We start from the raw sequence: 25,059 nt of genomic DNA on the forward strand, positions 1-25,059 counted from the left end.
GCTTGGTCCCGGTGATGTACCCTCTGTAGCACCTTGTGGTCTGCTGCCGAGCAGTTGCCATACAATGCAACCGGTCAGGATGCTCTCGATGGTGCAGCTGTAGAACGTTTTGAGGATCTGAGGACCCATGCCAAATCCTTTTCAGTCGCCTGAGGGGAAATAGGCATTGTCGTGCCCTCTTCACAAATCAAATAAAATTTTATTTGTCACATACACATGGTTAGCAGATGTTAATGCGAGTGTAGCGAAATGCTTGTGCTTCTAGTTCCGACAATGCAGTAATAACCAACAAGTAATCTAACTAACAATTCCAAAACTACTGTATTATACACACAAGTGTAAGGGGATAAAGAATATGTACATAAAGATATATTAATGAGTGATGGTACAGAGCAGCATAGGCAAGATACAGTAGATGGTATCGAGTACAGTATATACATATGAGATGAGTATGTAAACAAAGTGGCATAGTTAAACTGTCTTGGTGTGTATGGACCATGATAGTGTCGTGACATGACTACCATTAATGTGTTGATGGCTATTTTATCAAATCAGTTAACTGTGTTGAATTAATACATTATTAAATTAATCATGTAACAATGAACTCATTAGTAACTTGGGGCACCATGGAAAAATGTTGTTTTATGAGTTACTGTTTCCCGAATTAACTCAAGAATATATTAGAATATATCATTATCATACCAGTCATCCATTAATCATTATTTCCTCATATCAGTCTCATTCTAACATTGCAAAATTCTTGGATATCTGCAGGAACCCGAGTCTAAGTAATGATTCAGAGATGCACAAATTGGTTTAATTATTTATTTACTAACTAAATAATCACACAGACATACACAAACAGTATAGGTTGAATTGATTTCTAACATAATGCAATGAAAAGTCCCTAGTGGACTAACTCGATAGGATGGCTTGATACACCGTGAAAGGGGTGGGGACAGAAAGACTGGGAGAGACAGAGAGTTGAAAAAATATGCTCATGGGAATGTGAATACATTTCACATGAATGACTGCTCATTCGAAAATAATTGCAGTGTATATATTTATGCTTGTATGTTTTTGTCGTTGCTCTCTGTGGACATCGCCCGGTCCGTCTATGGGGAGTCGTTTGAACAGAAGTCTCTGGTTTGTCCACCAGAGGTAACAATGTCTTTTGTAGTTGTAGTAGGCTTTCTTTGTCTCTGAGTGTTCGTTAGACTGGATCCTTCAGATATACACACGCGGTGGTCTTTGGGTCGAGTTTACTAGACGAACAGTACTTAAACAGCAGCAGACTGAATGTTCCAATGTAGTCTTTATATTCTTCACTCGCGTGGAGAGTTTCTAAACATTTCGTAACGTTCAGCTCAAGCTGTTGGTCACGCTGATCTATATTTAAATTGCAACCATTTCAATGTTGCCCACGCTGCACGTACAGTACCTTGCGAACGTATTCGGCCCCCTTGAACTTTGCGACCTTTTGCCACATTTCAGGCTTCAAACATAAAGATATAAAACTGTATTTTTTTTGTGAAGAATCAACAACAAGTGGGACACAATGATGAAGTGGAACGACATTCATTGGATATTTCAAACTTTTTTAACAAATCAAAAACGGAAAAATTGGGCGTGCTAAATTATTCAGCCCCCTTAAGTTAATACTTTGTAGCGCCACCTTTTGCTTCGATTACAGCTGTAAGTCGCTTGGGGTATGTCTCTATCAGTTTTGCACATCGAGAGACTGAAATGTTTTCCCATTCCTCCTTGCAAAACAGCTTGAGCTCAGTGAGGTTGGATGGAGAGCATTTGTGAACAGCAGTTTTCAGATCTTTCCACAGATTCTCGATTGGATTCAGGTCTGGACTTTGACTTGGCCATTCTAACACCTGGATATGTTTATTTTTGAACCATTCCATTGTAGATTTTGCTTTATGTTTTGGATCATTGTCTTGTTGGAAGACAAAATTTCCGTCCCAGTCTCAGGTCTTTTGCAGACTCCATCAGGTTTTCTTCCAGAATGGTCCTATATTTGGCCCCATCCATCTTCCCATCAATTTTAACCATCTTCCCTGTCCCTGCTGAAGAAAAGCAGGCCCAAACCATGATGCTGCCACCACCATGTTTGACAGTGGGGATGGTGTGTTCAGGGTGGTGTGCTGTGTTGCTTTTACGCCAAACATAACATTTTGCATTGTTGCCAAAAAGTTCAATTTTGGTTTCATCTGACCAGAGCACCTTCTTCCACATGTTTGGTGTGTCTCCCAGGTGGCTTGTGGCAAACTTTAAACGACATTTTATGTATATCTTTAAGAAATGGCTTTCTTCTTGCCACTCTTCCATAAAGGCCAGATTTGTGCAATATACGACTGATTGTTGTCCTATGGACAGAGTCTCCCACCTCAGCTGTAGATCTCTGCAGTTCATCCAAAGTGATCGTGGGCCTCTTGGCTGCATCTCTGATCAGTCTTCTCCTTGTATGAGCTGAAAGTTTAGAGGGACGGCCAGGTCTTGGTAGATTTGCAGTGGTCTGATATTCCTTCCATTTCAATATTATCGCTTGCACAGTGCTCCTTGGGATGTTTGAAGCTTGGGAAATCTTTTTGTATCCAAATCCGGCTTTAAACTTCTTCACAACAGTATCTCGGACCTGCCTGGTGTGTTCCTTGTTCTTCATGATGCTCTCTGCGCTTTTAACGGACCTCTGAGACTATCACAGTGCAGGTGCATTTATACGGAGACTTGATTACACACAGGTGGATTGTATTTATCATCATTAGTCATTTAGGTCAACATTGGATCATTCAGAGATCCTCACTGAACTTCTGGAGAGAGTTTGCTGCACTGAAAGTAAAGGGGCTGAATAATTTTGCACGACCAATTTTCCGTTTTTGATTTGTTAAAAAAGTTTGAAATATCCAATAAATGTCGTTCCACTTCATGATTATGTCCCACTTGTTGTTGATTCTTCACAAAAAAATACAGTTTTATATCTTTATGTTTGAAGCCTGAAATGTGGCAAAAGGTCGCAAAGTTCAAGGGGGCCGAATACTTTCGCAAGGCACTGTATATTGGTCTTGTAATTTTTAACCATTTCAACATGTAGCCACCGCTCCATGCTTTCTGGTCTGTATGTTAATTCTTCAGCAAGTCCTTTTAAGCACTCACCTTGGAGGGCGGTTCCATCATGTTGCCACAAAATCACATTTAATCTTTTCACAGATAGTTTCATATTTAATCATATAAAGTTGGTGAAGATGAATGTTCTGAATGGACTCTAAAATTGGAGTGGAGGATATGTGTGTGAATGATAAGGAATCGCTTCTTGTTGGGATGCTTTTGTTGAGTAAGGGTGCATATGTGGGAGACCCGTTTGAGGTGTCAAATGGTGAAGTATGCACTGGGAAAAGTGGAGTTTGTCAGAGTGACCTGGAATTGTTTAATTTGGATGAATTGTATTTATGAAGAACAGAGATTGCAGTGAGCCTTAAAATAATCTGGACAGGGCCTCCTGAGTGGCGCAGCGGTCTAAAGCACTGCAGTGCTAGTGCTAGAGGCGTCACTACAGACCCTGGTTCTGTGCCGCAGCCAGCTGCGACCGGGAGACCCATGAGGCGGCGCGCAATTGACCCAGTGTCGTCCGGGTTAGGGGAGGGTTTGGCCGGCCGACCGGGTTGTCCTTGTCCCACTGCTTTAGCGACTTCTGTGGTGGGCCGGACGCATGCACGCTGACTTCAGTCGCCAGTTGTATGGTGTTTCCTTCGACACATTGGTGCGACTGGTTTCCGGGTTAAGCGAGCAGTGTGTCAAGAAGCAGTGTGGCTTGGCAGGGCTATGTTTCGGAGGACGCATGTCTCTCGACCTTCGCCTCTCCCGAGTCCATACGGGAGTTTCAGCGATGGGACAAGACTGTCACTAGCAATTGGATATCACAAAATTGGGGAGAAAAAAGGGGTAAAAAGTAAAAAATATATATAACATCCGGACAATAGAAGTTTTGTGTTTTAAACTTCGGAGTAGAGCACCCATCAAAGGAGTCATGTCAGGGGTAACGACGGATGTTCAGGTTCAATACCTGAAGAGAATTCCTAGTGTGGTTGGTGCCTGCCGTCAGACCCGCAGGGTGAATGGAGAAAAAGAAAAAGGTCTGTCAGCCCTGTTGTTTTTTTGGTAAAGAGCAAATACCTACGTATGTGAAGCTTAGTTTTGTAAGATACACTGTAAGAGCTTTCATCCCCAAACCATTGCAGTGTAAGAATTGTAAAGGATTTGGCAATGTTTCAAGTGTGTTCAGACGGACAGTTTAGTTTATTTATTTATTATCGGAGTTTGCTAGTTTTTTGCTAGTTTGTTTAATTTTTAGGAATCTTGTTTCCATCCCGCACGGTAGTTGGTGGGATGCACATTAAATTGTGCGATCACCATATACCATAGAAGAAGAAGAAATGTTTTGAGAAGAATAAACATTGTGAAATGTGAGTATTATGTTTATTTATTCAACAAATTACATTAAAATGTTAATCTTTCATATGATGGTTAAATTCAATCATTAGGACATAACGCAGAGTCAGGTCTCTAGCCAAGCTAGCTACCAGGTGATCTTGTCATTTTTACGCTATGAACAACTAATTGTATATTCAGGAATGTGTCAATGATATAGGAATGCACAGTTTTAAAATCCTGAATTGGTGATCTTGCTAGGCAGCTAATGACAAATCATATTTTTCAAACTGTTTTCATTCAGGGACGAAAGAGGACAATGTATTGGCAGGACAAAACACTCTTCCCCGACTGGTGTGAGGGTAAGAAATTGGAACATTATCTGATAGAAATAAGCAAGAAATGCTTTTAGCTGTGCTCTGCTTACTTGCTAGCTAGCCAAATCATTTGTTGTGCGTTTTTTGATGTATGTGCTGTTTTCTAGTCAATGATCATGCATGCCGTCTCTGTTTACTTCCTCTTGTCAGTTTCCTCCCTCTGTCTCGTGTTCCACCATTGGGGTTAAAGGCAATGTTACAAGTTAAATAAAAGGCTAATTGTAATCATACTGTTAAGACTTTGATCTGTACAAATGATCAATTGACGCACAGGCTATGTTATGACCATGGTTCAAAATAATCTAAAGAATAAATGGTAAACCAGGTTGTAAGCTATATAGGCTACCTAACGTAAGGCATTGTTATGAAGAATATGTTTTGAAGTATGAAATTAGGGGTTAACAAGTCAGGGTAACAAGCCCCAGCTGAGACAGGTCAGGTAGCCTGACAAGGGTTTGGCTGCTCTCTGCAAACACTGTCCCCTTTTCTATATGTACATGAACACAACCCCAGTCTCTGGCTCTGTTCCAGTGTATCTATATTAACCCTGTCGTCTCTATGTCATGGTTCCAGTCTATCTACAGGTGACCAGATGGACATCTTCACCTGGCAGGCCTTCGCTGCAGTCTTACATCACCAGCAAAGGTCTATGAAGAGGTACTTTATGTATGGACAAAGCACTTGGTATTCAATGATTGGGTCTTTACTGTATCATTACTGTATGAAGAATGTGTTGCACACAAATAGAATCATAGCGAGTATTATTAAAACATATGAAACATATGAATCTCATATATTATAACAGTGTATTACCCCCCCCCCTACAGATTAAGATCGTGCTTCCAACCTGCCGCCTGGATATCTCAGCATCCACGAGGGCAACATCAAGGTAAGGGTAGGAGAGGGGAAGGTAGGACAGAGAAGGGACGGGAAGGGAATATAATATAATTCTGAGTGATTCACATTTAAATGTCATCCATGTAACCCAATGCCTCCGACCAGTAATGGTCTCTACTCATCCTCAATAAAGATTTTGCTGTTTTCCGGGTTTCCTTAGATACTATTTTTTTTTCCAGCATTCTGGTCCAGTGATTAAATGGGTTGATGGAGGGAAGCCATTATTAGGTGTCAACTCACCTGGTCCCTACTGAGTGTCTACACACAGGTCTGTACTACTCACCAAATCAGTAAGGGTGTGTCTGTGACAAATCAAATCAAATTGTATTTGTCACATGCGCCGAATACAACAGGTGAAATGTTTACTTACAAGCCCCTAACCAACAATGCAGTAAAAAATAAGTAATAATAATAAGAAGAAATAAAAGTAAAAAGTAATTAAAGAGCAGCAGTAAAATAACAATAGCGAGACTATATACAGCGGGGTACCTGTACAGAGTCAATGTTCTGGGGGTACCGGTTAGTGGAGGTAATATGTACATGTAGGTAGAGTTATTAAAGTGAGTATGCATCGATGATAACAACAGAGAGTAGCAGCGGTGTAAAAGAGGGAGGGCAATGCAAATTGTCTGGGTAGCCATTTGATTAGATGTTCAGGAGTCTTATGGCTTGGGGTAGAAGCTGTTTAGAAGCCTCTTGGACCTAGACTTGGCGTTCCGGTACCGCTTCCCGTGCGGTAGCAGAGTGACCAGCCTATGACTAGGGTGGCTGGAGTCTTCACGACTGTCTTGGTGTGCTTGGACCATGTTAGTTTGTTGGTGATGTGGACACCAAGGAACTTCAAGCTCTCAACCTGCGCCACTGCAGCCCCGTCGATGAGAATGGGGGCGTGCTTGGTCCTCTTTTTCCTGTAGTCCACAATCATCTCCTTTGTCTTGATCACGTTGAGGGAGAGGTTGTTGTCCTGACACAACACGGCCAGGTCTCTGACCTCCCTATAGACTGTCTCGTCGTTGTCGGTGATCAGGCCTGCCTGTAATCCATGGCTTCTGGTTGGGGTATTACGTACAGTCACTGTGGGGACAACGTCATTGATGCACTTATTGATGAAGCCAATGACTGATGTGGTGTACTCCTCAATGCCATTGGAGGAATCCCGGAATATATTCCAGTCTGTGCTAGCAAAACAGTCCTGTAGTTTAGCATCTGTTTCATCTGACCACTTTTTTATTGATCGAGTCACTGGTGCTTCCTGCTTTAATGTTGGCTTGTAAGTTGGAATCAGGAGGATAGAATTATGGTCAGATTTGCCAAATAGAGGGCGAGGGAAAGCTTTGTATGCGTCTCTGTGTGTGGAGTAAAGGTGGTACAGAGTTGTTTTCCCCTGGTTGAACATTTAACAACCAACAATGCAGTTTTAAGCCCCCTCCAAAAGGGTAAGAGATAAGAATAACAAATAGTTAAAGAGCAGCAGTAAATAACAATAGCGGGGCCATATACAGGGGGTACCGGTCAATGTACAGAGGCACCGGTGTCGAGGTAATATGTAGATGGAGTTATTAAAGTGACTATGCATAGATATTAACAGAAAGGAGCAGCAGCTTGGGGGGGGGGGGGCAATACAAATAGTCTGGGTAGCCATTTGATTAGATGTTCAGGAGTCTTATGGTTTGGGGGCTGTCAGAAGCCTCTTGGATCTAGACTTGGTGCTCCAGTACCGATTTCCATGCGGTAGCAGGGAGAACAGTCTATGACTAGGGTGGCTGGAGTCTTTGACAATTTTTAGGGCCTTCCTCTGACACCGCCTGGTATAGAGGTCCTGGATGGCAGGAAGCTTAGCCCCGGTGATGTACTGGGCCATGCGCTCTACCCTCTGGAGTACCTTGTGGTCAGAGGCCGAGCAGTTGCCATACTAGGCAGTGATGCAACCCGTCAGGATGCTCTCGATGGTGCAATTGTAAAACCATTTGAGGATCTGAGGACCCATGCCAAATCATTTTCAGTCTCCTGAGGGGGAATAGGCATTGTCATGCCCTCTTCACGACTGTCTTGGTGTGTATGGACCATGATAGTTTGTTGGTGATGTGGATGCCAAGGAACTTGAAGCTCTCAACCTGTTCCACTACAGCCCCGTTGATGAGAATGGGGGTGTGCTCGGTCCTCCTTTTCCTGTAGTCCACAATCATCTCCTTTGTCTTGATTATGTTGAGGGAGCAGTTGTTGTTCTTGCACCCCACGTTAAGCTCTCCGACCTCCTTCCTATAGGTTGTCTCATCGTTGTCGGTGATCAGGCCTACCACTGTTGTGTCAACCATGACCAGCCTTTCAAAGCATTTCATGACTTGAAAGTTAATGCAGTTTTTGTATTCTGATCATGTAGTTCTGATCATGGAATTTCAAACACATTGTGTCGACGCCTACATTTACCGTATTGACATTGTGTCCGGATCTCTTCTTTCCGTGCTATATTCAAATGCCAGTAAGCATTCTGCACACAGTGGCATCAGCAAGATATTACAACAACACAGCAACAAATATGTTTGTTATTTTATTAGGATCCCCATTAGCTGTTGTGAAAGCAGCATCTACTCTTCCTGGGGTCTACACAAAACACGAAACATGACATATCACAGAACATTAACAGACAAAAACAGCTCAAGGATAGAAATACAGCACATAAATGTAAAAACAGCACACGTAGCCTACATATCAATACATACACACAATATCTCGATTAAATAGGGGAAGGGCACTGTGCCGTGAGGTGTTCCGTCATCTGTTTTTTTTATAAACCAGGTTTGCTGTTCACTTGAGCAATATGAGATGGAAGAGTTCCATGCAATAATGGCTCTATATAATACTGTACACATTCTTGATATTTTAAATAGGTTGAAAGCTAAGATTAATACTGGCTGTTTCCTCTGTTTCCAGAGTGATGGTTCATATTGTAGCTCACGAGTAGGGACTGGAACATCACCTCAGGTCCTATGTGAAGGTACAGTACAATCTCTACACTAAACTAGCCGTACACCTATAGACATATACTGTACCACCTCATCACTCGTGCTGATCTCATATTTATCATTGAGAGCTTTTAAGTGACCGTGGCTCTCTCTGCCCCTGATGTGTCTCCAGTTTGTGTTCAAGCCAGAGCCGAACTCAGCCAGTGGGATCCCTAACCCTCAGAGTGTCCATGAGGAGCTGGCTAAAGCCATGACAGCCAACCTCAACCCCTCCACTTACTTCCTCACCAGCAACAAACTGCGTAAGGAACTCTGTTTTACTTTCTTTCTAGTATTATTTTTGATTATGCAGATTACAAGCATTTCGCTACACCCGCAATATCATCTGCTAAATATGTGTATGTGACCAATAACATTTTGATTTGATCAACTTGATTTGATTACAGTAAATCACTGCTGCCTTTGTTCCTTATGTGAGTGTGTGTGTTTAAGTTCATGTGTAAAGTGTGTCGTCCCTATTTGTTGCAGTACTCGTGGTACTTCGTAGAAGCCCTGGTGAAGTCTATGGCCCAGCATAGGACCCAGAGTGGTAAATTCAACCTGTCTAGCAAACCAAGTTTCTCTGCCTCCTTCCACCACACATTAGAGAAAAATGCTGAGGCCTCACATCAACAAGAACTACAAGGACAAACTGGACGCTGCCCAAAACACCAACCACAGTCTGGCAGTCTTGAAGTGCCATAGACAGCCAACAAAAAAGTTGTTGGTTTCATTCAGAAAATTGCCACATTTAGTTCTATGGTAATGCTATTTTCTTGCTATGAGGACTGATGACTTATTGTATGCTACACAAAGCAAAATAAATATGTGCACCCTATACTATCAGGGTAGATTATTGGTGTTTCTTGTGCTATGTAGAAACTATTTGCGAGTCATTTAAATAAAATGTAATAGTAATTTACACAATAACAGGGAAACAGAGCATTGCTTTAGAATACAGTGTCAAGACCCCATAGGTACACTGAAACTATGGGGAAACTACAGAAAGTAAGCTACACTGAAACAATGGTCATAGTAATTTACACGGTAACGGGAACAGGGCATTGCTTTAGAATACAGTGTCAAGGCCCCGCAGGTACACTGATACTATGGGGAAACTATCCAGGAAGAAACAGTAAGGCACACAAACTGATGAAAGCAGTAAGGAATCTAATAGTAATTTACAGGGGAACAGAGCGTTGCTTTAGAATAGTGTCTTGGCCCCATAGGTACACTGAAACAATATGGTGAAACTACGCCTACGCATGAAGTAACAAATAAGGTACATAATATGTACTTAAGTACAGTGCTGAAATAACTGTATAATGATAGGAAAGTAATCGGAAACAAGACAAAAGGCAGCTACAAGCAAAGACCTAAAAGGGACGTTTTTAAAGCATAAAGCATAAGTGAAAGTTCCAAGTACATTCTTAATAAGTATACCCTCTATTATTGATAGTTCTTTATGTTCCTACATAACAACCAGGATAATTCATCACTCTTTATATCAGTACTTAGCAGCTACAAACAAAATATTAATGGATAATTGGTGTTCATGCCTGGTTGTTGCCATCTTATTTCATTGTTTTTTCCCAGGTACTTTCCAGACATTACCCTCTTATTCAGCTAGCCTTGTGACCTAAGCCACCCTGCTATTTCCTGTTTCCTGTGTTCCTCTGCCCTCGAATTGGAGGAGAGCTGAGTAAATGTAACCCAATCAGCTTCAAGCTTTCAGCCTCTCTAGTAATAGTATTTTATGTGTAGGGGGATTATTTGATAAAACAATGAATTTGTTCTTACTGCCATTAGCCCATAGAAACACATTCAATATTCATACATGGTAAAACAGATTGTAAAGTCAAAAGTATGTTTTGGAGCAACCCATGGAGTAGGCCAATTGCATTTATTTAATAGTTTCTTTGTGCTTTGACCTGCTAAAGAACTAGAAAACGCAGCCTTTGAATGACGTGCGTTACTTTGCCCAACTTTTATTTTAGTTTTAATGTGTAAATGGCGCATAACCTGCAAAAGTTTAAGTTCAGCTGAGTCACTGACAAAAGAGAAGACACTAGTCCCAAGACGAGGAGCTTGAGTTCTTCAACAAGTGGTAGCAGCAGCTCCTCGGCTCTGCGAAAAAATTAACACCAAGGATTCGAAGGCCGAGATTCTTGCTGCCCTCAGAGTGGACATTTCATCTACACTCAAGTCGGAACTCAAGGAGGCGCTCAATGAGGACTTTCATTTTTATTAAGTCGGGAGTTACAAGCAGTCAAGAATGAACTCGCAAAGCATACGGCAATGGGTCGTACTGATCTGAATACAAACTGTCTCCGACATGGAAAAAACTTGACCCCATGCTCAGACAACACAACTACAGTGAAAACCACGGTTAAGAAGCTCGAAACTGATGTGGCTAGCCTTAAGGAACAATGCATACATTTACAAGGTTATATGCAAAGATCCAATATCAGGATCATGGGGGTAGCTGAGGACCCGGGCTCTATTTCTACTTCATCGGTCTCAAAGTTATTGAAGGAAGCCCTCAAATTGAATAAAGACGTCCTCGTAGACCTCTCACATTGGGACTCTTAAGCAAGTAAGCCTGGCGGAAAACCTTGCATCATTGTGGCTAAACTGCACTACTATCAGCATTGTATGATGTTCGTCGGCGTGTCAGAGAATTTGTCCCACTTCGATGCAACTGAGCACCCATAATCTATCTTCCTGGACTATGCCCCCAGCTTTGCTTGTGACCGTGTTGCTTTCAATGATGTCAAGAGTCTGCTCCGTGGACAGACCGACGTCGGGTATGGTGTGGCTTTTCCTACCCGGCTCTGTATAACATACACTGGCATCGAAGGCTATGGCCGTCCTAAAGGCAAACATTCTACCATGGTCAGATGAAGCAAATGGCTGAATGTTCACCTATTTGGCAATTAGGATAATGGACGGATGTGTTTACCTCTGCAGACTCAGTCTCTCTTTTGTAGATACTGTATCGTGTTGCCAGTGGTGTCAGTTGATATTGTTAGTGCCTTAGTTCTGGTGAGCTAATTTTCCTTTTGTTTTAATGTTTCATTTTATTACCATGAAGCTGCTCGTTTCTATTTTTCTTCGACGGTACTCGTATCCAGGGTAGTTCTATTATTAGGTCACATAATTTCATTAAAGAGGTTGCTGCTAACTTAGTGGTATTGCTGTAAGATGTGATTTATAAAATGTTTTATTCTTTCTTTTAAAACAGCCTAGTTTTGGGTTGTAAATAAGTATTTCTTATTTATTTTTATTTTTTTCAGTAGGACAATAACTTTAAACAAGGCCAACTATACACTGGAGTTACTTACCAAGAAGACAGTGAATGTTCCTGAGTGGCCGAGTTAAATGTTTTACTTAAATCTACTTGAAAATCTATGGCAATACCTGCAAATAGTTGTCAAGCGATGATCAACAACCAATTTAACAGAGCTTGATGAACTTTGAAAATAATGATGGGCAAGTGTGGCACAATCCAGCTGTGGAAAGCTCTTAGAGACTGAATACTTTCTGAAGGCACTCTAGCTGCCAGACACAGATCAGCACGCAGACTACTGTACTATACAAACAGAGAGGGAGACAGTGTACAGCTCTTACACACCGTTGTGTGTGTGTTGGAGAACTGGACTGCTCAACTCCTTGAGAATGCCTTCATTTGAGAAGAATTGGATCACTAAAAATCGAATGAACTCTGCAGGTGTTTCTCTGTTGTGTGGGTATTGAAAAAAGAAGGTTAGATAGACTATTTTCTCCCATGCTTCTGGTGCATGGATGCGCTCTTGGCCAAGTGTGAAGAGTTACTTGTAGTGGGTACGCCAGTCAAAGCAACGTATATGTCCAGAGTATCTAGTCATTCTATGGAGTTAACTGGCTACAGAGAGAGATATTTAACTGGGTCCTGAGCAGTAATGGTGCATTGATAAAATCCCTGGAAAGCCAAACCAGGAAGGAAATAAATTGCCATACTACATCCTATGTGGTGATAATTGCGTAACCTGTCAGTTCATATGCCTTGCCACCATGATAGCCAAGAACAAGACATAATTCAACCACACCTATGTTTCCTCACAACACCAGAGAGCAACATCTGTCCGTTGAAGTCTCGAAAGCACATTGCATGTAACATGTTACATGACCTACAGCATGGTCAAGTAAGTCAATGTTTCCGACATTTTCGGACTCCTAAACAAATATTGATTTACAACAGAGTTACCTCAAGTAGCAAAGAAAACAGTAGCTGCCTCCACTATTCCAGCACCAGTTTCAACTTTAACATTTCAACATTTAATTTTATCATATTATCTTTGCTTAGTCTAATACAGTGACAACTAAAATATACCAAAAACAATTTGTCCAATCAACATAAGCTAAATATTAAGTAGCAGTCCATGGTACTGATTTCTGTGTGTGCACGCGCGTTCAAGTAGAAAATCATGTTCACTCACCCTACTTGTAGAGAAACGCCAAAACCATCCGCCTTTCTTTCATGTTGCCAAAACTATCTATGATTCTACCATACCGTACACACTTTTAGTTTTTGTTGTCCTAGGCCTAACTTCCTTTCATGGGCAACGATGAGCCAGCTGGTTAACACTAGCCTAGTACATCTAGCTACATATTGAACTTCCAACCTCTCAGGCAAGGAGCACAATGTATGAATTCATGGTTGGATCAGGATCACCATGATAATCATTGGCCAGTTTGGAGAATTAAGTAAAACCACAAGTCAAAATCCCTATCTCCATCCATGGCTAATTTATGAAAGGGACATTTTTAGCTAGCTAGCTAGCCCCCTTAGGACAACAACATAACGCAATTCAACAATTTGTTTTTTCTGTCAATGACGTTTGGCTTTTGATGTGATTGGTGTGAAGCCAAATCCAAACTGGCTTCCCTTCACACTTTTTGGGTGCGCCAGGACCATTCACAGTTTCGCTCACTCAGTTTCGCTCAACACTGTTTGGCTATTTATTTATTTTTATTATCAAGGGAGGCCAAAGACTCTCTTTTTTGACAGGACATCATGAAATAGATGGGCTTCACATACAGAGACAGAGGGGCGCTGTTTCGCTCGCTCGGATGCTTTCTCCAGTGGGATACATTCAGCCTCTTGCGAGTTGAAGGAAAATTATGAAACACAGACAGGTAAAAGATAAATAATTGTATATGTTTTTTTCTTGGTACATTTTTTGGGGACACCTGGCTTCCCTTGAACTCCCTGAATACGTGCCACTGGTCCTGATAGAGAGACTTAAGATGGATAATCATTGTGTTGAATGTGTTTTGCACCATTAGTCTCGTTGACCCATGTGTTACTAACAGCTACAACTGTCTGGAAAATACAGAGAGTATTAATACAGGGGACAGACACACACAAACACATAGGATGAGTGTTTCGCTGTGGACCCCAGTAGCAGTAGTTATCACTGGGGAGGTTTGGCAAAGTGAGGTAGTACATTCCAGTGTCTCTAACACTGTGCAGCAGAGACTCGGGACTAAACCAAATAGTCATTCATCTCAATATGGTGTTTAATCAAAGTGATTTTGCTGGCGGAACAGTCAAGTGGTTGACCTGAACACACAAGGACGATATCCATATGTCTATGTTAACGGTCGTATATTCATACTGGGCGTCTCTCTGTTTCAGGATGAAGAAAGCCAAGCAGACCAACTAGAGAGCCTGCAGGAAGACCGCCCAACAGAAACAGTGCCAAGTGAAGGTCTACACTCCTCTTGCACAGTTTTCACATATTACTACCTTACATTTTTATTGAAAAAGGGATCATATATTTAAAAAAATCCTACAGATCTACACAACCTACATTTTCAAAGTGAAAGTTATATAAAAAAAAGCGAAGACTTCTTCACACCACAGAGATAATACTTGGTGGAAGCACCTTTGTCAGCTATTACAGCTGTGAATAATTTTGAATAATATTCTACCATCTTTGCACAACTCGTAGGACAACATACTGTATGCCATTGTTTTTGTCAAAATAGCTCTAAGTCAATACATTTGGTTGGGGATCATTTATGGACAGAAATATTCAAGCATTGTTTCTGATTTTCAAGAAAATATATATGTTGCCCTAAGAGTTGTGAAAGGTTGGTAGAATCTCATTCAAAATATTTACATCTGTAATCGCTGCCAAAGGTGCTTCCACCAAGTATTTACTTTGGGGTGGGAAAACACACAATCAATACATCCTCATTTGGTGTTTTTCAGTCATTTGAAAATGTTTATTTCAAATGTGGAGTAGGTTGTGTAGATCAGTAGGAAACAAATCTAATGTAATCCCTTTTTTAGATGTCATTTTAAGGCAAATTGTGAAGGGGTGTGTAGACTTTCACTAGCGGCTGTATGTAATGTGAGGTGTATAGCGTGTAACATCTACTCACCTGGCACGCACGCTGAACAGCACTTATCCTGTCCATCACGGAACCTTCCAACCCATGGCTTGCCAAAACCACCACCTCTGTTACCTATGCTACCATAACCACCTGTACCCCTTATAGAATCCACCCCGATTAGCGCCAAGTGAAATTATATCTGTGCATGTATGTTTTTATCTATGATGTATATACCGTTTTTTTACTATCCTATTTGATTGGTCAAGATTTTTGGAGTTGTTTTGGCCCCTGGCTTCCCTGTCATTTAGGAATTAGAACTGTTCTTTGGGTAGGTATTGATGGGGCTGAGATATGGAGAGGAAGGAAAGGAAGAGATAATGCTGGAGGATTCATGACAGAATTCACAACTCTCAATCCAACTCTTATCAGCTTGTCCTGGAAAGTGTACAAGGTTCAGCAATGCAAAAAAAAAATCCAAGAGGCATGGGGATGCTCACGTGTGCAGGGCAGCGCCACTAGAACACACTTACAGTATGTCTGCTTAAGAACACACCGGAGTGAATGGACATCCCTGTCTAGTACCGACTCAACCAATATTTTTTGTTTTGTATCCAGCCATGCTGGATGTTGAAGTATATTATATAAAGAGTCTTAATGTGAAGCATAGTCTGTGATGTTATTCTCTGAGTGCTTTGGTAATTAGCAACATTTAGAGTCAGAACTCTGCTTATTGAGCGACCAATGAAAAAGTAGTAGTCCGTAGCCGCGTCATGGTTATGGAAACATTAAAGGTCGTACGTCCAGATTTTATTAAAGGAACAGTTAATCCAGACTACCATAAAGGGCAAGTTCAGTCAGATAACTAACAACCCGCGGCTTGCCAACGTCGTAGTTCAGGTTCCCCTTTAATTCTGACATTGACTAGTCCCGTACAGTATGAACTAAAATCCCGGACAACACATGCAGTGGGTTAACCAACTTAAATTTGTTGTCAGACAGACTACCACGTCAATGTGTCATGAAACATTATGGAAATGATAAAGTTTCATATTTAGCAAACCAGACACTATGAAAAGCAAATCTATCAGCAGTTTTAGTGTGCTAGCATTAGTAGCAGTATAGTAATAGTAATAGTAGAAATGGTAATAGTAGATAGATTGGCTTGACTACCTATTGATGTCATATACTGTATGTTATTTTGGATACCGATGCACTTTACATCCAACATATTCATTCATTAACAATACGTAACTTTAGAATGTTATAATGAGAACAAGAATATTATCCACACTGTTGGTCTACGGTTGTTTTTCTAATTGTCTTTAGTGGTATAATACTTTACTTTTTCTTTACTTTTTCATATAACAATCTTAAGCATGAGATACATCACATTTTCATTTTGAGTGAAAACAAATATTATAAGAAATATTATATTTTTGTAGTTTTTATACGTCAAACACAAGTTCATATCAAGGTGCTAGAATGTATAATGTCTCCAGATCTTTTCACATGAGCCATTTCCTCTGATGTAACGTCATTTCAATGTTAAACTAGATTGTTGAGTAAAATGTAATCTTTAAATAAAAAGTATTCATTTTTATGTTTGCATACTTTTTTCAATACTGTAAAAAGTAATAACATAAACTATTGGCAACACTACATCAACACATCAACACAACACAGGGGCGGCAGGTAGCCCCTGGTTAGAGGGTTGGGCCTGTAACCAAAAAGTTGCTGGATTGAATCCCTGAGCTGTCAAAGTAAAATTCAGTCGTTCTGCCCCTGAACAAGGCAGTTAATCCACTGTTTCCCGGTAGGCCGTCATTGTAAATAAGAGTTCTTTACTGACTTGCCTGTTTAAATAAAATATGTTTTTTTGAACTCAGGTTAAGTTGCCTTTATGTCATGGTTAATCTACAGCTATAGCTATTGCAGATCAGACCCCACAAACCCTGTTACAGGAAACTAGCGTAGTGTGTGCATGGGCCCTAACCCCTGCCAAATCTACAGTTTTTATATGGGACAATTAACACACACGCATGCACATGTGCACGCACACACACACAAATACACACACAAGGGAACACATACATACACACTGCGCCAAGCAGGCCTCTCTTTTCTCATGCCTCCCTCAGGCATTACAAAGGGGAAACAGAGAGGGTCTGTCTCAGAGCTGCTAACAGACAGTTTACTAATGTCTGTACATACAGACCCCTGCAGTAACAAACCATGATACTTATGAATTATAACACAGAATGGCTCAGATGAACCACTCAGAACTATGAAAAGAAGAACTTACGGTCTCACACAGGGTCAATGGAAAACCAGTCCCCATACAGTTAGAATTAGTCATCCAAATTGCATAGCTGCTTTCCAGTGTGTGTGTGTGTGTGTGTGTTTGGTTAATTGTTCACCCATACTGTAGCTCCCATACTTTAACAATATGCATACAGCCTTAGGGTCAGTCTGTGTTTGATGTCTCACACACACACACACAAAGTAGAGATTAAAGGAGAGAATGGTCGTAGTTATTTAGCCGTTAACTGAACCACTGGTCATTATAGGAACACATTACAGTAAACAGGTTTGACCTTTGCACTTTGCTGTGTGGGGGAACTGATGCAGAACTATGAACTATAGTCTCTGTTGATGAGAGAGATTATTGACAGAACAAGTAGTTGCAGACCTATCAGAAGATTAGGGCCTATCAGATGCTGTTCTATTCACTCCGTTTCTATCTTCAACAAACCAGCTTTGTAGGTTCATTCGCAGGTAAAACACACAGGCATTTCACAACCTTTGAGGACCAACAGGCAGGTACTCCTGCATGCATGCATGCATTAACCTATTACATGTTGAACTTCCATTCTCTCAGGGTAGGGGCACAATGTATGAATTTATGGTTGGAACAGAATCGCCATTATAATCATTGGCCTGTATGGAGAATTAAGTAAAACCACAAGTCCAAATCTCTATCACCATGTATGGGAAGTTTATGAAATATGCAACAATTGAAGTTTTTTCTTTCAATGACGTTTGGCTTCTGATGTGATTGGTGTGAAGCAAAATCCAAACTGGCTTCCCTTGACATTTTTTTTGTGCCAGGACCATTCACTGCTGAGCTCACTCAGTTTAGCTGATTAAAATTATGATTATTTTTATCAAGGGAGGCCAAATGCTGGCCAAGCACGAATCCAACACCATCATTAAGTTTGCCGACGACACACAGGCGTGATCACCGACAACAATGAGACATCCTATAGCTGTCGGTCAGAGGCGGTCAAAAACCTGGCCGGGTGGTTCCAGGACAACAACCTCTCCCTCAATGTGAGCAAGACAAAGGAGGTGATCGTGGACTACAGGAAAAAGAGAGCAGGACACGCCCCCTTTCACATCAACGGGGCTGTAGTGGAGCGGGTAGAGTGTGTCAAGTTCCTTGGTGTCCACTCCACCAACAAACTATCATGGTCGAAACACACCAAGACAGTTGTAAAGAGGGTACAACAACACCTTTTCCCCCTCATGATACTGAAAAAATTTGACATGGGTCCCCAGATCCTCAAAAAGTTCAACAGCTGCACTATCAAGAGTGTCCTGACCGATTGCATCACCGCCTGGTATGGCAACTGCTCTGCATCCGATCATAATACAGAACCCAAACCGGCTGCGCGCGTTCGCCATCGTGCACCATCGTGCATAAATGTATTTTGTCCCCCCACACCAAACGCGATCACAACACGCAGGTTAAATTATCAAAACAAACTCTGAACCAATTATATTAATTTGGGGACAGGTCGAAAAGCATTAAACATTTATGGCAATTTAGCTAGTTAGCTTGCAATAGCTAGCTAATTTGTCCTATTTAGCTAGCAAATTTGTCCTGGGATATAAACATTGAATTGTTATTTTACCTGAAATGCACAAGGTCCTCTACTCCACCAATTAATCCACACATAAAATGGTCAACCGAATCGTTACCAGTCATCTCTCCTCCTTCCAGGCTTTTTCTTCTCTTGACTTTATAATGCAATTGGCAACTTTCATAAATTAGGTGCATTACCGCCACTGACCTATTTTGTCTTTCAGTCACCCACGTGGGTATAACCAATGAGGAGATGGCACGTGGGTACCTGCTTCTATAAACCAATGAGGAGATGGGAGAGGCAGGACTTGCAGCGCGATCTGCGTCAGAAATAGAACTGACTTCCATTTTAGCACTTAGCAATGCAGACGCTCATTGGCGCACGCGAGCAGTGTGGGTGCAATAATTGAATATTATAGATTTCAAAATGTATTTTGCAACGCACGCGATGCGAGTGGTGTAGTCAGCCTGTAAGGCGCTACAGATGGTAATGCGTATGGTCCAGAATATCACTGGGGCCAAGCGTCCTGCCATTCAAGTCAGAAGTTTACACACACTTAGGTTGGAGTCATTAAAACTTGTTTTTCAACCACTGCACAAATTTCGTGTTAACAAACTATAGTTTTGGCAAGTCGGGTAGGATATCTACTTTGTGCATGACACAAGTCATTTTTCCAACAATTGTTTACAGGCAGATTATTTCACTTATAATTCATTGTATCACAATTCCAGTGGGTCAGAAGTTTACATACACTAAGAGGACTGTGCCTTTAAACAGCTTGGAAAATTCCAGAAAAGTACGTGATGGCTTTAGCAGCTTCTGATAGGCTAATTGACATCATTTGAGTCAATTGGAGATGTACCTGTGGATGTTTTTAAAGGCCTACCTTCAAACTCAGTGCGTCTTTGCTTGACATCATGGGAAAATCAAAAGAAATCAGCCAAGACCTCAGAAAAAACATTGTAGACCTCCACAAGTCTGGTTCATCCTTGGGAGCAATTTCCAAACGCCTGAAGGTACCATGTTCATCTGTACAAACAATAGTGTATGTAAACCTCTGACCCACTGGGAATGTGTTGAAAGAAATAAAAGCTGAAATAAATTATTCTCTCTAGTATTATTCTGACATTTCACATTCTTAAAATAAAGTGGTGATCCTAACTGACCGAAGACAGGGACTTTTTACTAGGATTAAATGTCAGGAATTGTGAAAAACTGAGAGTAAATGTAGTTGGCTAAGGTGTGTAAACTTCCGACTTGAACTGTATATAGTAGGCGTGTCAGAGGAAGGCCCAAAAAATGGTCAACGACTCCAGTCACCCAAGTCTCCTTAACAGCTTCTACCTCCAAGCCATAGGTGTCACGCCCTGATCTATTTCACCTGTCCTTGTGATTGTCTCCACCTCCAGGTGTCGCTTATTTTACCCAGTGTATTTATGCCTGTTGTTTCCTGTCTCTCTGCCAGTTCGTCTTGTATGTTCAAGTCAACCAGTGTGTTTTCCCCGTGCTCCTGTTTTTCTATTCTCTTTTACTAGTCCTCTCGGTTTTGACCTTTGCCTGTTTTCAAGACTCCATTCCCCCCTGCCTGACTATTCTGCCTGCCCTGACATTTTGTACCCCTGGAACTCTGAACTGGTTTTGATCTTTTGCCTGTCCTCAACCATTCTCTTGCCTACCCCTTTTGGATTGCTAATAAACATCTTGGACTTTAACCATCTGCCTCCTGTATCTGCATCTAGATCTCGCCTTGTGCCCTTCTAATAGGACTGCTGAACAATTAATCAAATGGCCACCCGGACTATTTACACTGACCCCCCCCCCCCATTTACACTGCTGCTAATTGCTGTTTATTATCCATGCATAGTCACTTTACCCCTACCTACATTTTAAAAATGACCTTTACTAACCTGTACTCCTGCACATTGATATAGCCTCTGTATATAGTTTCGTTATCATTATTTTATTGTGTTACTTTATTTTATTTTTTACTTTATTTTATTTAGTAAATATCTTTTTAACCCTATTTTTGAACTGCATTGTTGGTTAAGGGCTTGTAACCTGTTGTAGCACTAAATACATGAATAGGGACATTTTTGTTTGGGAACCACTGCCCTAAATATTTTCAGCTCCAATCCAGCACACAGACACAGAGAGCGGTTGTGTGAAAAACTGACACCCCTTACAACCAGGACGGGGTGGGGGGTGGGGTCTGATGTTTCATAGAGAACTGTTTGTATAATTACCTCACATAATTTGTTAGATAATGGTGTGTAGTGAGAGTCATCCTACACGCTATTCCTCAGTCCAGCAGGACATATTTCTGAGGTAATATAAAATTTGATTTCCCCAGTTGGTGAAAGATGTGCATCAATAGAGGTGCTGTATGTAGGCTATTCTGTTCCTAGGTGTGTAGCTTCCTGGACGTGAGGGTAGTTTCTTTTAAAATCCTACACACTGTGAGAGGCAAAAGTATAAGAAATAGATTGGACTTTATTTTCTATTTTCTACAGCGTAGAACAGTATCCAGGAACTAAATCTCATGGTGATACGTGCTAGGCGGAAGGTATAATATCCTTTACAGAGTGTAACTGTTGTCCTGCTACAGCCCAGCAGGTGTCTTCACAATTAACTGTTACTACCACCCTTGTGACCCACATCTGGGTTTGTGGAGGTGAGATGGCTGCTGCGAGATGTTTCTGAGCCAGAGGTCAGAGTTCCAAATAGTCCTTTATAAATAAAAGGAGAACAGTTGATTCCTAAACGTCCTAAAGCCACCCCATACAGACTAATCTCCGTTATCCTTGCATTGTGATTTAACCTTCACAGTATTTCCAATAGCCTAATGTTCATTATTACTTGAACAGGTGAGAAACAGGTTGCTTTGACTGTTTATAAAATGTTCAATATTAAACCGGGTCGTTACGGTTTCTACAATCTGGGTTTGAATGAATTCCATCCTTTGCTAATAATCGTCTCTCAGTTTTTAAGAGAGCAATGTCCCCCTTAGACGAGTTCAATTGTTCATCTCAGTGTGAGGTACCACTTTGGTTCCAGTTGGGAAGGTGTCTGTCTGACTCCGAGTCACCAGCAGCAGTAATATCAGGTTTACCAGGGAGCATCTGTTGCCGGGAGGCAGAATATTTTCTGAGTGTAAATATTACACCGACAATTCTCTAGTGTGTAGAGAGATGAGACACAGATGTGTGTTCAGTATTTAAGTTTCTCCTTTGTCGTTCTAATATTTTCCTCTCCTTCTGCTCGTCAGTGATTTGTTGGTGAGTTTGTGAGCGTTTAAAGTGCTAATTTTGCTGACATAACTCTCTAAGAAACGATTGTACATAATGTCCTTCCATCACATTTTCAGTTGTGTGTAAGATTGTTTTCTTTGCAATTACAATGTTTCTTAACACTTTAGATGAAACAACAGTGAATTGTTGTGCAACAAAATAATAATGTGTCCCAACCTTACAGCTGCTCTGCTTCTGTCCTTTCCTTCTTCCCACTTCCCATCTCCCCTGGCTACCCTCCAGGACAGCTTTCTCTCTCTTTCCGTCTCTCTCTTTCCGTCTCTCTCTGTGTCTCTCTTTCTCTCTCTCTCCAATCTTGTCTTTCTGAATGGAAACTGTAATGCTATCGTAAGTGTCCATTCGGCTAGTCTGATGTGGAAAACACACGCACTCCGTACACACGCACTCCGTCTTCACGGCACCCACTCCGTCTTCACGGCACCCAAACCAAAAACGGATTTAATGCGTGGTCAGCTATGTTTAGAGCCATGTCATCGTGGAATGCTCTGCCACCAGAGGTTACTCAAACAAAAAGTTTAGCTTCACAAGCGTCTCTTTTTCTAAAGATAAAATGGAACTCTACTATATATAAGAATATTATTATGTATTTATGAATAGTGTGTAAATAGTATTTTTTGTTGTTGTTTCTTGGTATCTTTCCCATATCTAACTCTTATTTCTAACTTTTATTTTTTAATTTAATGTGTTATCTTATGTTGTTCTTGTCTATAACTGTTGTGTACTTTGTCATGTATTTGTATGTTTTATGTGGACCCCAGGCAAGGTAGCTGCTGCATGTGCAGTAGCCAATGGGTATCCTAATTAACTAAACCCTTGAAAGTGATTACGACTACACAGGCTATACGAGAGGGTTGTATACATATACGTGGGGTGCGTTTGAGAGCTCTTTGGTGGATATTTTGATGTTCTTGAAAGAGCCTTTTGAGTAGGGCCTTTCTTTTTCCATATTGAAATGTTTATATGGCAGTTATCCTGGCGTGTCATGTAGGGATTGATGGCTCTACCCCGGGGTCTTACCTTCTGCTGGTGCGATTCCTGAAAGTAGTGTGCTGGCTCAGACCAGTGTCTAAGCCTATGGCACTGACCTGGGACCTAGTTTTGATCCTGGATGCTTGGAATCTTTGGACCTGAAGGTCCTTTCCTACAAGCTCATGGCCTTGGCGTCGGCCAAGCGTGTTGGGGATCTCCACTCGCTATCAGTACATCCTTCCTGTGTGGAGTTTGTGCCTGACGACTCCAAAGTGATGTTAAGTCCTAATTCATACTTGTGCTCCCACGGTTATGCCAATGTCTTACTTGTCCCTGGCTTTCGAGCTGTTCCCTTTCTCTCCTCCTCTGTATGCTTCCAGTGAACAATGGAGGTTGCATGGCCTGTATCCGCTGCGCCCTTTACGCATGTATATGGATAGGACCCAGCATATCTGTGTTTGTGACCATGTTTTTGTCTGTTTCGCTAATCCAGCTCGGGCTAGGGCACTTTTTTAAGCAGCGTCTTTCTCGTTTGATTGTGGAGGCCATCTCCCTGGAGTATGACAGCAAAGGAGAAGGCTTGTGTAGCGGTGTGCGTTCTTTGATATTTGTGCTGCAGCGAGTTGGGATTTCCCACAGGCCTTTGTGAGGTTTTATCGCTTGGATGTACCAGCGCATTTATCCCGGGTTACCACAGTTCCCCTGTGGGATTGAGAATTGGGCTGCCTTGGTGTCTGGAAGCGCGCATATATCACATTTATCCAGGTTGTTGTTTTGGACTTGCTGTTCTGGTGAATTCTGGAGTTGCCGATGTTAGGCAGCGTTAGGCCGATGTTAGGCAGCGTTCTGTCCGGGTTACCACAGTTTCGCTGTGGGTTTGAGCCTCGGGCTGTCTTGATGGGTGGCACGGCGCAGAGTGTGCATTGATCATTGATACCACAGTTCACTGTGAGTTTGAGTCTTGGGCTGCTGTGGCTGCCCGATGCTATGCAGTGCGAGTGTTGTATTGAACTTGCGGTTCCTTGTATTAGTTCTGACATGTCAGGCTCACAAAATACATATTGTTCTTGGAACCGTGGAGTCTATGGACTTGAACTGCAGTGGGTCAGTACACAAATCAAAATTGCAGCAGGTTCTGGTTCCCTATATTGGGCTCTGACAGTTGAGGCTTCTCGGGGAAAAGTTGGCTTCTGTAACCCCTTTTTGGATCCGGTGAAACCTGTGTAGGCTTGGGCTGCCATGGGCCTCCTAGTTTGGTACCCTTTGAGCCGGCTTGGGGCATTATTGTATGTCCCCATAGTATGTTAGACCGAGTGACTGAATGAAAGGGAACGTACATTTATGAATATAACTACTGTTCCCTGAAGGAGGGAATGAGGCATTACACATTTTGGCCCGTTCTGTCGGGGAGTTTGGGCTCGCTAAAGAGCGGTACTGAATTGAGGAAATGTTTGCGAGCCCAGGTATTATAGCCAGGAAGGCGGGGCTTTCGAGGGCGGGCACGGCATCCATTGGCCTGTTGGGTGTGATTTCAGTTTGCTTCAGGTCAGTAGGATTCGTCGTTGACTCCCCATAGTATGTTATACCTCGTTCCCTCCTTCAGGGAACAGTAGTTATATTCATAACTGTACATTCTGTGTGTATGTGTGTGTGTCTGTTTGCATGCACGTATGTGTGCGTGTGTGAGTGCATGTTTTTAAGAGGTTTTTAAGTAAATATAATGGAATCCTCCTCCTCCATGGCCTAGAGATTAATAACCTTCTTAACTGTCCCCATCTCCATGGATAATTAACTTATTTCGGATCATTAGGACGCTAGC

At 41.7% G+C, this 25,059-nt stretch overlaps 1 protein-coding gene and 1 long non-coding RNA gene across 4 annotated transcripts in view; both read left to right on the forward strand.

The window, feature by feature from the left end:
* The window catches only part of cxcl12a (chemokine (C-X-C motif) ligand 12a (stromal cell-derived factor 1)), a 28,279-nt gene extending 11,582 nt beyond the window's left edge, over window positions 1-16,697 (forward strand). Inside the window, exon 4 of the mRNA XM_064932021.1 lies at window positions 14,394-16,697. Coding sequence (XP_064788093.1) covers window positions 14,394-14,421 — 28 coding nt within the window. The 3' untranslated portion in view covers window positions 14,422-16,697. The remainder of the gene's footprint in view (window positions 1-14,393) is intronic.
* LOC135510800 (uncharacterized) lies at window positions 3,030-14,383 on the forward strand. 3 transcript variants are annotated; one of them, XR_010451164.1, is made up of 8 exons: window positions 3,030-4,472; window positions 4,742-4,799; window positions 5,388-5,471; window positions 5,642-5,703; window positions 5,891-5,979; window positions 8,643-8,706; window positions 8,847-8,976; window positions 9,203-14,383. It is a non-coding gene; the product is annotated as an uncharacterized LOC135510800 (long non-coding RNA). The 3 variants fall into 3 exon arrangements; XR_010451163.1 differs by having other exon boundaries at window positions 3,030-4,799; window positions 5,388-5,480; XR_010451162.1 differs by having other exon boundaries at window positions 3,030-4,799.
* Window positions 16,698-25,059: the final 8,362 nt, after the last annotated feature.

Source organism: Oncorhynchus masou, chromosome 23 (assembly GCF_036934945.1).
Source record: "Oncorhynchus masou masou isolate Uvic2021 chromosome 23, UVic_Omas_1.1, whole genome shotgun sequence".
NCBI lineage: Eukaryota > Metazoa > Chordata > Actinopteri > Salmoniformes > Salmonidae > Oncorhynchus > Oncorhynchus masou.